The sequence below is a fragment of the Cricetulus griseus genome, chromosome 7 (genome assembly GCF_003668045.3).
Source record: "Cricetulus griseus strain 17A/GY chromosome 7, alternate assembly CriGri-PICRH-1.0, whole genome shotgun sequence".
NCBI lineage: Eukaryota > Metazoa > Chordata > Mammalia > Rodentia > Cricetidae > Cricetulus > Cricetulus griseus.
This window is the reverse complement of record NC_048600.1, coordinates 2,411,447-2,427,925: the sequence shown is the minus strand read 5'-3', so window position 1 is coordinate 2,427,925 and position 16,479 is coordinate 2,411,447. Positions and strand designations below refer to the sequence as shown.

At 41.0% G+C, this 16,479-nt stretch overlaps 1 protein-coding gene across 7 annotated transcripts in view; it reads right to left on the bottom strand.

Annotated features, from left to right (window-relative positions):
• Rpap2 (RNA polymerase II associated protein 2) overlaps nt 1-16,479 on the bottom strand; it is a 75,650-nt gene that overhangs the window by 7,787 nt on the left and 51,384 nt on the right. For 3 of the 7 annotated variants that reach the window (XM_027425913.2, XM_027425915.2, XM_027425914.2), the window contains one exon: nt 896-1,045. The exons of 2 other annotated variants lie outside the window; for them this stretch is intronic. In XM_027425913.2, the coding sequence (XP_027281714.1) occupies nt 904-1,045 (142 nt within the window). In that variant the 3' untranslated portion in view covers nt 896-903. Of the gene's footprint in view, nt 1-895; nt 1,046-9,652; nt 9,678-16,479 lie in introns of those variants that run through there. 2 more of the 7 variants (XM_035447712.1, XM_035447714.1) reach the window with 1 other exon arrangement.

The following is a 16,479-nucleotide window of genomic DNA, read 5'->3' as shown; positions in this document are numbered from 1 at the left end:
CATGAATTTTAAAGGATTACTGCTACTTTTAAACCAACATAATCCCTAAATATATTCTACAGAGAGGCTTCGTCTATATGGCGGCCTAAACAAGAACAGCATTAATAGGTATGCTAACATGGAAGGGGGGGAACTCCATGGGGCCCCACCTCTAGACGAGAGGCGGGGGAGAGGACTTCCTTACCTCCAGTCACCAAGGAAGACCTTCTTTTCTTATTACATATGCTTATTTCTGTGTTGCTTGGCTTTTATAATAAAGAGAATTTTGAGTTAAGAAAATACTTCCCAGGAAATCTTTCAATTTTAATATTTAATCTGTTTCTAGCTGAGCACATGAAGGACATGTGAAGTGAGAAGACAGGGAAGACAGGGAGAGAGGAGGGTGAGGGACATCCTGATGGCCCAGCTTGCAAGTGGCAAAGGCTTGAACTGTGACTCTGGAAGCAGGAATAACATTCAAGGAAGGCAGACATGCAAATTTCCCTGTTTGTCTGCACTGAGGTAACCAAGGTGCAGGCCAGGAAGAGGGGCAGCAGAGTGAGGAGCTCATTGGGCTACTGCAGTGAACTGCTACTTGCTGGGAAGAAACTTCATCAGGTGGGACAGGCGGGCCAGCCTAAGAATACCCCGGAATGTCTGAACCAGAACTGCTGGTCTTCAAAGGAAGACTTACAACAAGGATGGGCACAAAGTAAAAGTGGACAGGAAGCAGCAGAGACATCTGAGGACTAGGCGGTAACTGAGTCTTTAGCAAGCTGGTGTCAGCTTGAGGTTTGCACTTGGTTTTTAAAAGTTTAAACTGGTGGCGGGGAGCATCATAGTTCAGTGGGAGAACACTGGCCCAGCACTTATCAAAAGCTCACACAGGTGACAAAACAGAAACAATCCAACTCACCATGCTTCTTAGCAGCTGGTTCTAAATATGATGGTTAAATTTTCAAGATCTTCACATTTTAAATGCAGTTCTGTCAGCAGGCTGGCTATAAACTGTGTAAATACCACATTTTTCGGAGAATGCTTCTGAATGCCAAGAACTGGTGTCAATCTGAAACCAATAATAGTAAATGTGTATGAAGAAATGAGAAGGGCTGGAGGACACATCTTCAACTTGCCACGGTGACTCTCCTGAGGAGGGAGATGTTTCTCTCCTGAGGAGGGAGATGTTTCTCTGAAATAACAAAATTCCTAAGATAGAAGACAGAAAGAAAGACCAACAATGCCTGTTCAATAATTAAGGATGTCTACATGCCTACTAACATGCTCATTAAGCCAGCAAAAATTCTTAGGATAAAAGCAAAATGAATAAAATTTTCATTTGTAGATTGGAGGTGATGGGGTAGCTCTGAAAAAATCTATATAGAATGTTTGGATTATACCACTTGAAAAATAAGATGACAAAAAGCAAGATTACCTTTTAGGATGAAACTAACATTTTAATTTTTTAAAACATTAAATAATATGTCATAAGGCATTTAATACCAATTGCATGCTTTTTTCCTTAAACCACTTTTGATAAATCTCTCCAAAGAGTGACATGTGTAATGGAGACTTAAGTTCTCAATGAAATGTAGTCAATAAGCAAGACTTTATTAGAAAACTTTTTCTTTTTTAATGTGCTGAGGACTGAACTTAAAGCTTTGCACATGCAAGACAAGCTACATTATAGACACTAAGATTTTAATAAAGTATGCAATGGTTTCATAGTATCTCCCCCAGGTGCCTTCATGGTGCCATGTCAGGGGCCATTCTGAGAAGTGAGATGGGAATTCGGACTAATACGGGGTTCAGAGATGCCTGCTAGTTTCATGTCTGGGCTTCCACAGACGTTTCGTTGCACTGTATAGGGTTTAGCTGCCTTGTCAAATTCAACTTGGCTCAGTAGGGCAACTATTATCTAAGCCTGCTGAGTACACTATACTGTGGAGGATAAATATTGTGACCTGCACAACTGAAGGTGCTGTTATTGAGAACCAGGGTATAAGGGTGTTTGCCCTGAGATCACACACACACACACACACACACACACACACACACACACACACACACACACACACAGAGAGACAGAGAGAGAGACAGAGAGAGAGACAGAGAGAGAGACAGAGAGAGAGACAGAGAGAGAGACAGAGAGAGAGAGAGACTTGTGCTTCTTCCAAGACTGAAGGCCAATGCCTGCTTTCCTCACTGTGTTAAAGCTAGGTGCCTGTTACTGTCAGGAGAGGGAAAATCAACATCATGTCATGAGGGGGGTCTTGAGCAACTCTGGTTCCAGCTGCTGCCTCATCCCTAGATAAAGGGGATCAGAGAACACTGACCTACTTTGACTATTAGCCCTGCTCTCACTCAGACACTGGCACTGAAGCAGCAAATAGGTTTTGTTGCTACTCTGCTCGGTAGTTCCCACGACTGCTCTATCTGTGCATCTTGTCTGAGGGACTGTCAAGCCTCCATTGAGCACCACAGAGGAAGCACTGAGTCCTTTTGAGTGTCTTTCTTTTCAGGGTTTGTTGGAGATGGATGGTTTCAGACACCTCTTGCTAGTAGCAGAGTTCAGTAGAGGTCATTGTGCCCACTGTAGGAGTAGTGACACACTGGTCAGCTTCCACCCAGTGTTCTCTATTGTTGACACGTGGCCTGTAGAGACAGTGGTCTTCTGGGCTCTGTAACAGTATCCATTGTGCCCAAAGTCACTAACCACTGTTAAAGAAACTACAGTGAAATGACAGTATGGCATCCAGCTAGATGCAAAATCACCAATGACCGTGACCCCAAGACAGTTTTAAGAGAAACCTTCTTAAGCACTTTATAAAAGTGGTATAGATACCTATCTACTAGATGTACAAATCCCAGTGAAGGGATACAACAAATATGAGAAACAAATACCACAAGGTGATATGACAGCTCCAAAAGAATGTTTTTTTTGTAACTTTTTTAGTCAAAATTTTGTATTGTGTGTATATGCATATTACATGATCTGTGTATGCACTGTGGCTTGCATGTGGAGGTTATAGGGTAACTCTGGAGTTGATTCTCTCTCTCTACCTCTTATATGGGTTCTGGGATGGAACAGTTGCCAGGTTTAGGCAGCAAGACCTTTTACCCACTGAGACACCTCAGTGACCCCCCAAGAACATAGAAGTCTTTATCAACAGACTCCAAAGAATTCAAATGGATGAAATGCTGATAAAGAATTTAAAATAATTATTACAAAATATCTCAATTAAAAACCTTTGAGAATAAGGTTAATAGCTAAATATAATTAGGAAGACAGTACAGAATATGTATTTGAAATACCACAGAAAGAAATTTTAAAGAAAAAAAAACAAATTTTGGATATGAAGAGCACATTAAGTAAGAAGAAAATACACCCAACACCAGTCCACTACCCCAAACCAGCTAAGAAGACCCAAGAGCTGACCATATAAATGGAACCTGAATTTGGGTCTTTTAAAAAATCTAGTTAAAGCTGTGCATGGCATTCACACCTGTGATCCCAGCACTTAGGAGACAGAAAGATAGACCTTCAGTGAGCCTAATGCCAATCTGACTTACGTAATGACTTCTGGGGCACTAGGACTACAGCTACATGGCAAGGTCCCATTTTGAAGAACCACAAGCAACCAACCTTTCAAAAGAAGAAGAAACCGAAGGAATCCGGGACTACCAGACCAAAAGATGATTATAACCTCCATCACAGAAGCACACAGAAAGCTAAACCCCACTAAAAGAGAGGTACACAGGAGAAATAGGTAAGAATACTGTTTATAGTACACATAACCAAATCATGAAAATGAACCAGAAAAAGAACAAAGAATATCCAAAACAAGTAAAGGATAACAAAAGCCAAATTGATTAAAATACCATTAAAAGATATAGGATGAGCTTGTCCTGGTAATGCATACCTAGCACTCAGGAGACTGAGTCTAGAGGATTGCTATGCCATCAAGGTTAGCCAGGGGTGCATGGTGAAACCTCATCTCAACAACAACAATAACAACAACAACAACAAAAGACACTTTGTCTAAATGGACTAAAACCCAAGACCTATTGGGTATGGTAACACATACCTGTAAATCAGCACTCATGAGCCTGAGAAAAAAAGGATTTTGAGTGAGGACAGTCTAGGTGCTAAATTGTAAGACCCCGCCTAGGAGGGAGTGGAAACTGATTGGTATATAAAATAAATGAAAAAAAAAAGTTATTTAAAGAAAAGAAAAAAAGAAAAAGAAAACAGACAAAGGAGGCCCAACAATATGCTGCCTAGGAAAATTCCCTTCCCCAGGAAGGACAGGGTGAGGCAAAGGATGGAAGATGGGCATGAAGTAACAACAGTGGCTACTTTTGCTGGACAAGACAGACTTTAAAGAAAAATTCCTAAGCAGCAGGCCAATGAATTCATGAATCAATTCAACAAGGAAATTTAAAAGGGATAAATTTATATCCACCGAATGTTAGAGCACACTACTGTATGACACAAACACTATTAGAAGAGACTGGTCTTGGTACAACAATGGTGAGGTATTTTAATATCCCATTTTTATTAATGGAGTCAAACCCCACCCCCAGAATATCAAGAACCATCAGAGTTACTCTGTATTATGTAGCAAACGAACATAACAGAAATTAACAACAGCTGAAGAATACAAATTCTATTCATCAGCCCTGGAACTCTGCAGAATAGATCCCACATTAAGTCTCAAAAGAAGTCTTAAACAAGGAAAGGAAGTAATTTGCTTTTCTGATCATACAGAATAATACTAGAAATCAACAAGAACAAACTTTCAGACATATAAATACATGGAAACTGAACAGCACACTTCTGAATGAGTAGCTCACTCAGAAAATCAAAAGGGGACTTTTTTTTTTTTTTTTTTTTTAGACAGGGTCTCTCTGGCTATTCTGGAACTCAATATGTAGACCAGGCTGGCCTCAAGTGATGGGATTAAAGCTTTGTACCATCTCACATCTGGCTCAGGAGTTCATTTTTTTTTTCTTTAATAAAATGTGGGATTCAGCAAAGGTAATATCAAGAAGGATGTTTATAGTATCTACTGCCTACATGACATGGTATCTGAATACCAGCAAAACACAGTGTTTTCGGGAGGAGAGAAAGATCAATCAGAGCAGAAAAAGAGAAAAGAAAAGAAATGGTGTGTTGTGTGTGTGGTCTCTGAAAAAAAAAATTATACAATAGATCATGACATAAAGTTGGTTCTTTGAAAAAATACAGCCAGTAAACCTTTACTCAGACTTGTCAAAGAAAAATAAAAGCTCCAAATGAAACAAGAGATGTAAAGGGACATAGTACAACTAAATGCCACAGAACTATAGTTTCATTAGAGACAGTATGAAAAATGATCCGTTAAACTGGAAGGCATATAAGAAATGGACACATGATCTATAAGCACTCAACTATGAGGATGATAAAACCTGAATAAACCAAAGCAAGTTCCATAATAAATGTGAATTAGCAATAAGCTTCCTAACAGAAAAGCCTAGGAATAGATGGATTCACTATTGAATTTTAGGAATCTTTTAAGGAACGAAAACCAGCAAAAGCATGGAATTGGAAGGGAAGGAGTCCTTTCTAGTCCATTGGGAGATTACCCTTATCCTGTAAGGAAAATGCATGGGGTAAGGTGTTTATGATAAGGATATCATAAACATGCAAAAAGTATTTAACAAATAGGATATCAGCATCATTCACTATGATTTACCTTTACCTTACAGAAGTGAAGATGATCCAATATACCCAAATTAGTAAATAAAACATCACATCAACAGAATGAAGGATAAACTATTATTTCAATAGAAAAATAGCATTTGATGAAATGTAATATCCCTTCATAGTAAAAATACTACATAGATATAGAAAGAGCTACTTCAACATAATAAAAGCTAAAAGCTGAATTCTTTCCTCTTTAGAACAAGAATGGGACAGGCGCACCTATTTTATTGATCGTATACACAATGCACTTCCACAAAGTTTTAGTGAGAGCAATCAGACAAAAGAAATAAAAGGCATACACATAGAATGAAGAAAACCTAATTATACCTGTGTTCAGACAGCATGATTCTACAGAAAGCCAGTAAATACTAAAACTGGCAAAGGAGCTCGTTGAAGTAGCAGGGCATAAGCACATGCAAAGCAGTAGTTTTGGCAGGAGTAGTAGAGAGCTACAAGAAAGTTGTAAGAGGTAGGTAGGCAGAAAGACATATTGACGAGGGACTCACACAAGGTCTGTGTGTGACAGGAAGGTCAATATGGGGCATGGAGGTCCCTGTAACAAGTCAGGGAGCAGACAAATAGCATTCCTTATGTACTAGAGTCAAGATATCCTGCCTGTTCTCATGTTGAGCTTTAACTATGCTGCATAATTATACTCCTAGAATGTTAGCCAAAGACGATCCCTTTAATCTTATTTATCCCCTTATATTTTTCTTTGGAAAATATTTCTTCCCCATCCCACTTTCTAAAAGAAATGTAAATGATTACAGAACTATATAACATGGGCCTCCTAAATGTCATTAGTCACTAAAATCACTTTTGGAACAAAGGTGGGGGTGTAAATGAATGCATATACTCTAACAGTTTGTGTGTGCCCAGTGGGTTACTTTTAGAGAGTCATTTATCCAGGCATTTGAAGGCAAAAAAGACAGGATGGTTTTGACAAGTTATAAAGTAGTAATATATAAAGATGCCAACCCTGGAAATCTGACAAATGTATAATTTTATATATGAGTCAAGAGAATTATGATTTGTTATATTTCCAAAGTAATTCATATCTAGAAGGCAAATGGATCAATATATCAAATTTGCATGTGTTACAATTCTTTCTCTTATCACCTTGAGCAGGTGTTATTAAATAGCAGCAACAGACTCATAACTCCAATCTGCCAGGCACATTCTAAATTTTCCAGTCATCCTTAGCAAGAGGCTGTCTGCTCTTGTGGATTAATATGAGTCAGGACTGGAATGTTTTAGCAGATTGTTAAGGTTTGGGTTAATGATAAGGGTTAGCTGCAGTTATTAGAAAAGTGCTGAGAAGCGGTGGGGTTCTCAGATTGGACTACAGAACCTGTGTGGAGGATACTGTGCTGAGGCAGAGACAGGGTTCTATCCAGACGTCTTCTGTAAACCACAAAGGACTGAATAACATGGTACCTGCGTGCTTATGGCTTAGCAGGCTCACTGACAAAGACTTATTTAATACTGAACTGTTGTGTTCTTAGTTAACAACAGTCTTTTTCTGGTCTCTTCCTGGGTGAGTATGTTGCATGTGACAGCGTTGTCTTTCTTCCTAGAATTCTCCTTTGGGTTTTCGGGACCGTCTGATTCTTTATTCTCTCCTGTAAATATTTTTTCTCTCGGTAGTTCACTAATCATAAGCTCAGGTCTCATCCTGGTCCTTTCTCTAACATTACATCCTATGGCTCTCACTACCCATCATTAAAACCTCCTGGGATTTTTCTCTCCTAGGCAGTCCCAGAAATACACAAATGCATCATGTTTAAACCTGAACCTCTGATTTCCTCCATCACATTATCCTGGTACCAGAAAACCCAGTCTTCTTTTGGAAGGGGTAGAGGGCACTGATCTCAGTCATCTTTACTGTTATGTTTGCAGTGCTGGGGATTGAATCCAGGGCCTTGTGCATGCTAGACAGGCACCCTACCACCAAGCTACCCTTCTGAGGCATTCTGAATGCCTTAGGTCCAATTAGATGCCATCCTGCAGACTCTGAACCACTTCTTAAATCCACTGTGATAACTCTCTTTTTACCATCTCAGTTCTCTTCAGGCAAGTGCCCCTTGCTGGGGCTATGGCTACATCCTTGTCTCCATGTCAGTCCACTTCTACACCTCTTTGTAGAGATTTGTCACAACCCTCTCTCACAGATCTGATCACACCACTCCCTTTAACAATAACTTGTGAGAGAATTGAGAGAATTCTAATGTCTTTGGACCTTTTTTCATTTTTTTTTTTACCACCTGAATGTATATATCAAATTATGTAAACAAATATGCTGTCAGCTATATAAAGTTTATCTAAGCCATTAGGCCATGGGGACACACACACATTTTTCTCATCCATCTTCCCAATCCCCACAGGCTTGTTCTCTTAATTTGTCAATTATTGCTGGGAGTGGTGGCACAAGCCTTTAATCCCAACACTTGGGAGGCAGAAGCAGGAGGACCTCTTGAGTTTGATGCCAGGGTGGTCTACAAAGTGAGTTCCAGGCAGCCAGAGCTACACAGAGAAACCCTCTCTCAAAAAACCAGAAAAAAAGGCAGTTATTTCAGAACTGAAATTGCTGTTCTCCCACATTGCAACTTTTCAATATACTAGAATAGGCCCATGCACAAACTGGGACCCATGGGCTGAATTCAACTTCCTACTCATTTTTGTAAATGATGTTTTATTAGCCTATAGATTTATAGCAAATGGCTACTTTTGTGTTACTACAACAAAGCTGAGTGGTTGTGACTACAATAGAGACAAGGATATTTAACATTTAGCCCTGTACAAATGTTGGTCAGTCTTTATTTTTTGGTCTCATGTAGTCGAGTTGGTTATGTACACAAGGCTGTCTTTGAACTCCTGATCTTTCTACCTCTATCTCTGGAATGCTGGGATTACAAGCATGAGCCACTACAGCCAGCTCTTTGTTAATTAAAAACAAGTAATTTTATCATTAATATACTGCTTGCAGCTCTACTGATTATGGTGCCAAGAGGTTATTTGGAGTCTGATTTGGGAAAGACGTCTTACAAATCACAATGATCTTATAAAACCTTCTACCTGGGAGAGAATTTCCCTGGGCTCCCTTCATTTCAACCATACTGACCGACCCTGCCTCTGAAGCATGGCTAAATTTGTCTCATCTCTGGGGTTTCTTCTCCAAGACTTTTACACAATGGGCTCTTTCCTGTGACTCCACTTGGTTTAAATACTTTCCTCCCGTGCCAGGCGTTGGTGATGCACGCCTTTAATTCCAGCACTCGGGAGGCCTCTGCAGGAGGATCTCTGTGAGTTCGAGGCCAGCATGGTCTCCAGAGCAAGTGCCAGGATAGGCTCTAAAGCTACACAGAAACCCTGTCTCGAAAAACCAATTAAAAAAAACAAAAAACAAAAAACTTCCTCCCACTGCAATCAATCTTCATCTCCTACCTTACTCTGCTGTATTCTTCTCCATTACCCTCACTGTCTATTCCTTCTGTTTTCTGTTTACTTGTCTATGTTCCATCCAAAAAGCATCACTGGGTGGTATCTCCTTTGTCCTGACTGTATTTTTGACACCTGCCACACTGTAGCTAAGCAGTGACTACTAAGTGAAGGTGGCTTCCGAGTCCTTTTGTTGCATTGCTGCAATGTTCTTCTCTTTATCACAACATCCCCTTTCATTTTTAGAAGAAAAGACAGAGGGAAATATTTTTTTTTAAATTTTTTGAAGATTTTATTTATTATGTATACAACATTCTGCTTCCATGTATGTCTGCACACCATAAGAAGGCACCAGATCTCATAACAGATGGTTGTGAGCCACCATGTAGTTGCCGGGAATCGAACTCAGGACCTCTGGAAGAGCAGTCGGTGCTCGTAACCTCTGAACCATCTCTCCAGCCCCAGAGGGAAATATTTTTATTCTTCTTTTTTGCTTGCATACAGTTATGTCTTCCTGCCAGAATATTCCAGAGCACCAGTCAGGGATTTTAAATGAGCTTTAAATGCATCAGGTGGACCAAGCACTAAGTAAGCACAGCTTACTCCTGTACTTTCCTTCTCCTGTTCATCTTGGAATTCTGTGTCATCAGAGTTGTCAGGTTCAGAGTCTGGGCCCTGGCAGCCCTACAAGAGTGGCTCTGAACCCATTCTCCACAGGCCACTTAAAGGAGGGAAAGGAGATTTACTCTTTGGTCACTTTGGGAAGAGGAACAAATAAAGAAACCTTGTTACACTTCTGGCCCGGTAAGTCCTGACAGAAGGCAAGAAGTCTGCATAACTAGGCAATCCTGGTATAGGTGTAACCAGCCATTACTAACCTATGCCTTGGCTCCAGTATTTCCTGCAAGATGGTCTAGCTAAAGTTGTCAAAACTATATGAGATCTCTTTCCAGGAGATGAGTTCCTCCTTTGGCTGGCACTAGGGTTAAGCCTTTCTCCCTTTCCCAGAATAAAGTTTCTTGCAAACAAAGGGAAGGGATAACTGTCTCTAGAGTACCTTTGTTCCTGCCAGGACAGTTACAGACACTGATTCTGCCAAGAGGAAACAGTGCTGTGTCACTGACCAGGCTTAATCTGCAGCTTTTAATATATTTCCTGTCCTAGAACCAGTCAGTCAAGCAACCAGTTGGCTCCAACTACAACAATAGCCACAAACTGACTATGTTGTTCAGGCTAGACCCAAACTCCCAGACTCAAGTCATTCTCCGGCCTCTTACAATTGAGCTGGGACTACAGAGCACATATGACCAGCCACCACTGTGCTGAAATTGGAAGTTTTTTTCTTTTTAAACACTTTTAAGAAATACTCTTTTGGATGCTAGAGGGATGGCTCAATGGTGAAAAGCACCCCTTCTTGCAGAGGACCCAGGTTTGGTTCCCAGTGTCCACATGATGACTCACAGATTCATTTGTAACTCTAGTTCTAGGGCTCTGATGTCCTCTTCTGACTTCTGAGGGTACACAAATCCTCTTGTAGGTTTGTGGTTTGGAGGTTAAGCATAGGAGTTCACTTATTCTAGACAAACACTCTACCATTACCTAGCCCTAGTCCAGACCCTTCTCCTCCCCCCTCCCCTCCGCCCGCAGTTCCTTTTTCAATACAAGGTCTCACTATGTAGCCCTGGCTGCCCTGGAAGTCACTATGTAGACCAGGTTGGCTTTGAAGTCACAGATCTGCCTGCCTCTGCCTCCCAAGCACTGGGATGCTGTAAGTACTCCTTATAGCCCATGATCTTTCCTGCTCTCCCATCAAGTTTCTTACTGTAGTGAAACAGAGAACCTCAGGGTACAGTTATTGTCTAAATCTATTACTGCAAATATAATACAACAAACATGAATATTACATTAGGAAATTATCTTTGAAGTACATCTGCAGGATCTTACTTAACCCCTCTTTGTAAAACTGACCAATGTAAGCTATGTTGCATTCCAGGACTCTCCATCTTCCTGTCTCAGCCTTCCAAGAGCAAGATTACAGGTATGCTCTGTATCCTAGGTTTATGTTATCCTGGTCAATCTTTTCATTAAAAGTAACCTGTCACACCCTGGAAGGGACCCAAATTTCTTATTATTAAAATTAACTATTTTTTATTAATTTATTTTTTACATTCCAATCTCAGTTCCATCCTCTCCTCCTGCTTCTCCCACCCCACCTCCAATCTGCCCCTTGGAGAGGGTAAAGCCTCTCCTGGGAAGTCCACTAAATCTGTTCTATCATCTTGTTGGGGCAGGACCAAGGCACCTCTCCAGCCCCCACACCCCTGTGTCTAGGCTGGGCAAGCTAGGCTGGGAAGCTATCTCTCCATATAGAATGGGCTCCACTAAGTCAATCACCTATATTAAGGGAGTCTAGTTCAGTCTTATGCAGGTTCCCCCTTTGTCAGACCAGAGTCAGTGATCTCTCACTAGCTTGGGTCAGCTGATTCTGTGGGTTTCCCCATCATGGTCTTGACTCCTTTGTTCATATTATCACTCCTTCCTCACTTCCATTGTGCTCCCAGAGCTCGGCCCAATGGTTAGTTGTGGATTTCTGCATCTGCTTCCATCTGTTTCTGGAAGAGGGTTCAAGCTTCTCTGGGGTTATGGATTGTAGGCTGAGTGTCTTTTGCTTTTTGTTTGGTATTCACTTATGAGAAGTTTCTATTTGACAATGTGTTTCTTTAGGAAATATCTTTAAAGTCATTGGTAGGGAATGTGCATGGCAGTGAATTTTTTTAAAAAAATAATGCTTACATTTGTCTATGAACGAGGGCAAAGGTGACGCTAAAAGGACTGCTTTAGACATTCTGCACTAGAGGGTAATTCTCTGTTAAAAAAAAACAGGTAGTAAGAACTTGTAACATATATCACAAATAAGAGAAGAAACTTCTCATGGAAACTCCTGGGATTCAAATCTCAATTCTAAAAACACAGAGTTATCTATCTACAGTCAGTTCTTTACCCTTCGTGACAACAAAAGCCAAGCCAAGGGTCAAACAGCATCTTATTGATAAGCCCTCTAGCCCACTGTTCCACATATGTTACACATCAAAAGAAGAGAACACACGTCAGGTTGGAACAGGCACTCTCCATTTGTTATTACAACATCTGGTTAACAGGGACTATGAGCAATAGAATGACTTTCAAAGTCTGGGCACCACAACTGAGGGATTTTTAATACAATATCATATTCAGGGATTTAGAGCTGTGAAAAAGCCTTAGGAATCACCTACAGTTCTTAGATTTATATCCTGTTACCAGAGACAGCCATATAAAGAGTTTAAATCTTGATTTATTGAATGATTAGAACTAAATAACAGATTCAATGCTATATTATGTATCTGTAGGGCAATGGAAGTCAGTACTGGACTTGAATTATTTTCCGTGGCTTTCCCCATTCTCATCCCTACTGCCTCAGTCACTGCACCATGTTAAAGCACTGGGATCTCTCAGGAGCTCCTAGGACACCATTTATCCAACAGTCCAAATTAGCACTTCTCAAATACCTTTGGGTTCCAGCATTGGAGACATCCCAGAACCACACCCTCAACACTAATCTGAAGCAGGAGCCTTCTCTCGTAGGGTGTGCTCTGTCAGGCAGGCTGTTCTAAAATGGCACTGGACAGCACATCTCCCTCTGAGTGGAGAGAGAGCTGTGATAATGTCTGTGGAGTAAATGTCATCAGAAAGCACAATGCTGTATGGTTTAGGGGTGGAGGAAGAGACAGGAAGCAAAAAGCCACACTTTGTTACCTATCAGATTTGAGAAATTACTGAGTTCATATAGAGTTCTGTTGCAGGGAGGAAACTCACTCTGTTGCTCACTGTGCATAAAGGCCATGGATACAGTGACTGTTACAAGATAACACTGGCCTTTTTTAAGAAAAAAAACCTCCAAACCCTTGCCCCTCTTGTTCTCTGTAAGTTAGAGCCAGGAAGGAGGAGGTGCGAGGGAATTTCCTGCCAAAGAAAAATACTAACAGTGTTTGCATACATTGTGTTTATCACTAGCAACGTAAAAAGAAACACAAAGCCTGGAGTGGAGGGTCACAGCCATAATCCCAGAGCTTTTGAGGCTAGGGTATGAGGACAACCACAAGTTTCAAGCTAGCCTGGACTATAGGATGAGACCCTATTTTAAAGTACCAAGTAACAAACATCTCTGTCCATGTATGGGACTAGAGTTAAACAAAAAGCAAAAGCTACTGGGATAGACAAGACAGTTCTGTTTTTCATAGGTTTATCTAAATTTTAAAATGAGATAGGGTCTCACCACGAAGCCCAGTCTCTTGCCTCAGTCTCGAGTGCTGGGGTTACAGGCATGCACCATCATGCTGGGCTGAAGCACTTCATTAAGAGGTGCAGGTGTAAATTTAGACATTTAACTGTAGTGTTATTTTAAGAGGTTATACCACCTCATCTTCTCAATGTGATTCAGTGTCAGTCTATCTCACTGCTCTATGCACTGAGGTAGGATTCACCTTTCCCTCCAGAACTGAATGACAGAGGATTAAACCAGAACACCTGTCTTTACCACCCAACACTCACTCAAAAAATGAAACATCAGCAATCTATGACTAGTAACGCAAGAGCTCAAGATGCTGTTTATCTTCAGAAAGTGGAGAGCTCACCCAAACCCTAGATATCATGCAAAATGTCTTTCAAAAATGAAAAAACGTATGTATTTTTTGAAAGGAATTCTGCCTGTATAGTTAAGGGCTCTTCAGGATGCAAATAATTAAATCTCAAACTTCAAGTTTCATATTTAACATGAACTTTCTTTTCTTTACCCCATGGTTTCATGGACAGAAGGCAGAAAGTCCAACTCCAGGGGGTGGCTATAAACATTTGTCTAGCCTGTGGATTTCTTCCCCACAATAAAACAATAATCAATTGAACTAAAAGTCCAAAAAGTCACCAAACTGCAGAGCCTTCCCCTTTCTAACACAGGCTAGGCCATGTGCCGTGACAAGTACTTCATGGTATCTTTCTGTTTTGCTGACCCCTGACAAGAAAACAAATGCTGAAGTCAGAGCTGAGTCTCACCTTCAGACACACCATCTCTAGCCTACTTGGCCCCCTTGTGGGGGATCCAAACACAAGTCAGTGATTTACAACTTTCTAAAAAGATTTTTTTTTAAAAAAATGCAACAACTTGTTGGTCTTTCTGTGAAGTTGCAGCAGGTGTTAACTCTAAGATGAGGCCCAAGCGACTCTCTTAAGGTCATATAAGTCAGTAACAGATGAGAGCAAATAGCCCCAGGAGTACCCCACAGTCTGCACTTGTAACCGCGAGACCACAGTAGCTCACACATCTGATTCATTTTAAGAACTGAGCAGATCTCACGATTTTCAAAGGCTATTGTGTATGCTCTTCAGATAAAGCAAGAGGTCTGCCATTACAAAGTAAACATGCTAATGAGAGTGGGTGAGCCTGCTGTAACCTACCCTTCTGTGTGCCTCTGCCCAAGCAAGCCTGCTGGACACAGCTCAGACAACTGAGGAGGCAGGCACCTTTTTCTACTCAGCATCCTGATAAACCCGAGTTAAGGCACTGGTTCTTGATTCTCTGTGTACAAGTAGCCCTATAGGAAATTAAAAACAAAACTTCTTTTTTTGGGGGTGGGGAGGGGAGGGGGGTTGAGACAGGGTTTCTCTGTGGCTTTGGAAGCTGTCCTGGAAATAGCTCTTGTAGGCCAGGCTAGTCTTGAACTCACAGAGATCCACCTGCCTCTGCCTCCCGAGTGAGTGCTGGGATTAAAGGCGTGTGCCACCAATGCCTGGCTAAAACAAAACTTCTGTTTAGGTCTTACAAAGATCAGTAAATCAAAACTTGTGAATCAGTCATTAGTAAATATATATTTTTAAAGTTCCTGATGGTCATTCTAATGGGCAGCCAGGATACAGAAACAATTAATTCAAAGTTTCCCTAATTTTTAAAAACTGGATCTTGGGTATGGCCTGGGCTGGCCCTGAACTCTCAGGCTCATGTAGTTCTCTGGTGTTGGCTTGAGTAACTGGAACTCTAGGCATGTATGTCCATAACCTACATTTTTGAATTGGATAAATAGGTTATATGCAATCATGTTGAATCTGTGAGTTAAAAGTTACCATATTCTAGATATTCACTCATTCTGAGAGGAACTGAATAGCAAAGGAAATCTTTTTGCAGGTCTTATTCACAGGTGACTAAATGAGGTGATAGCAGACACAGAACAGAGCTTTCACTGACATGTTAGACATATACAACAAGGAAAATAATTTTGACCATAAGCTATAGCACTACCAGATGCTTGCAAGGAGAGACAATCTGTGGACACGATGATGGCCCCAACAGAGAAATGTTATGTGTGAAGATGAGGCCACCATACCAGTTGTGTGGGTGGAATTGGGAACTCACTAGATGCTTTAAAAGAATAATCTGTTCTTAGAAAATTCTGCACTTGTATATAGTGCATGCTCACCACCACCTCCCTACTACTACCCTACAGACCCCACCCTTCCCATAATCCCCTCTCATGTTCATGTCTATTCATTTTATTTTGTGACTCATTGAGTTTCATTAGCTTAGGCCATCTGTGTGACCGTGGATGTGGAGTTATCTGTTGGAGCCTGGTGGGCTCAGTACAAGGTTTACAACTAAAGACTGTGACTCCCCCTCTCCCAGAGCCTACGAGTAGTCAATAGTTCAGAGGTAAAGCAGTGAGCCTTGTGACTGCCTCCTGTGTCCACGTCTGACTGTTGATAGCTGGTCCTTGTGTGGGTTCACTGCAGGTAACTACAGTTGTGTATTAATGATTACAAAGGCTGTTTCTGGTGTCTTTCTTTCTGTCTTTCTTTCTTTCTTTCTTTCTTTCTTTCTTTCTTTCTTTCTTTGTGTCTGTCTTTCTTTCCTCCTCCTCCTTTTTTTTTTTTTTTTTTTTTTTTTTTAAATTCCTCTATCCAGGACATGGTTCAGTGGTTAAGAGCATGGACTGCTTGCTCTTTCAGTGATCCTGAATTCTGTTCCTAGCATCCACATTGGGCAGTTTATAGCAGCCCCAGGGCCCTGATGCCCTCTTCTGGCCTCAGTGGGCACTCAAACACAAGTGTCCACAAACACAGATACACATAAATAAAAAAATTAGGAAGAAACCCTCCACCCCAATCAGGGTTTAAACTTCAGTGAGGAGGATATAACAGCTGGGTGGATGGATGAGACACATGGCAAGACTCTGTTTAGGAAGGCAGTGTAGACTGATGCACTTTAGTCAGAGAGGGAAGGGAGAAAACATCAC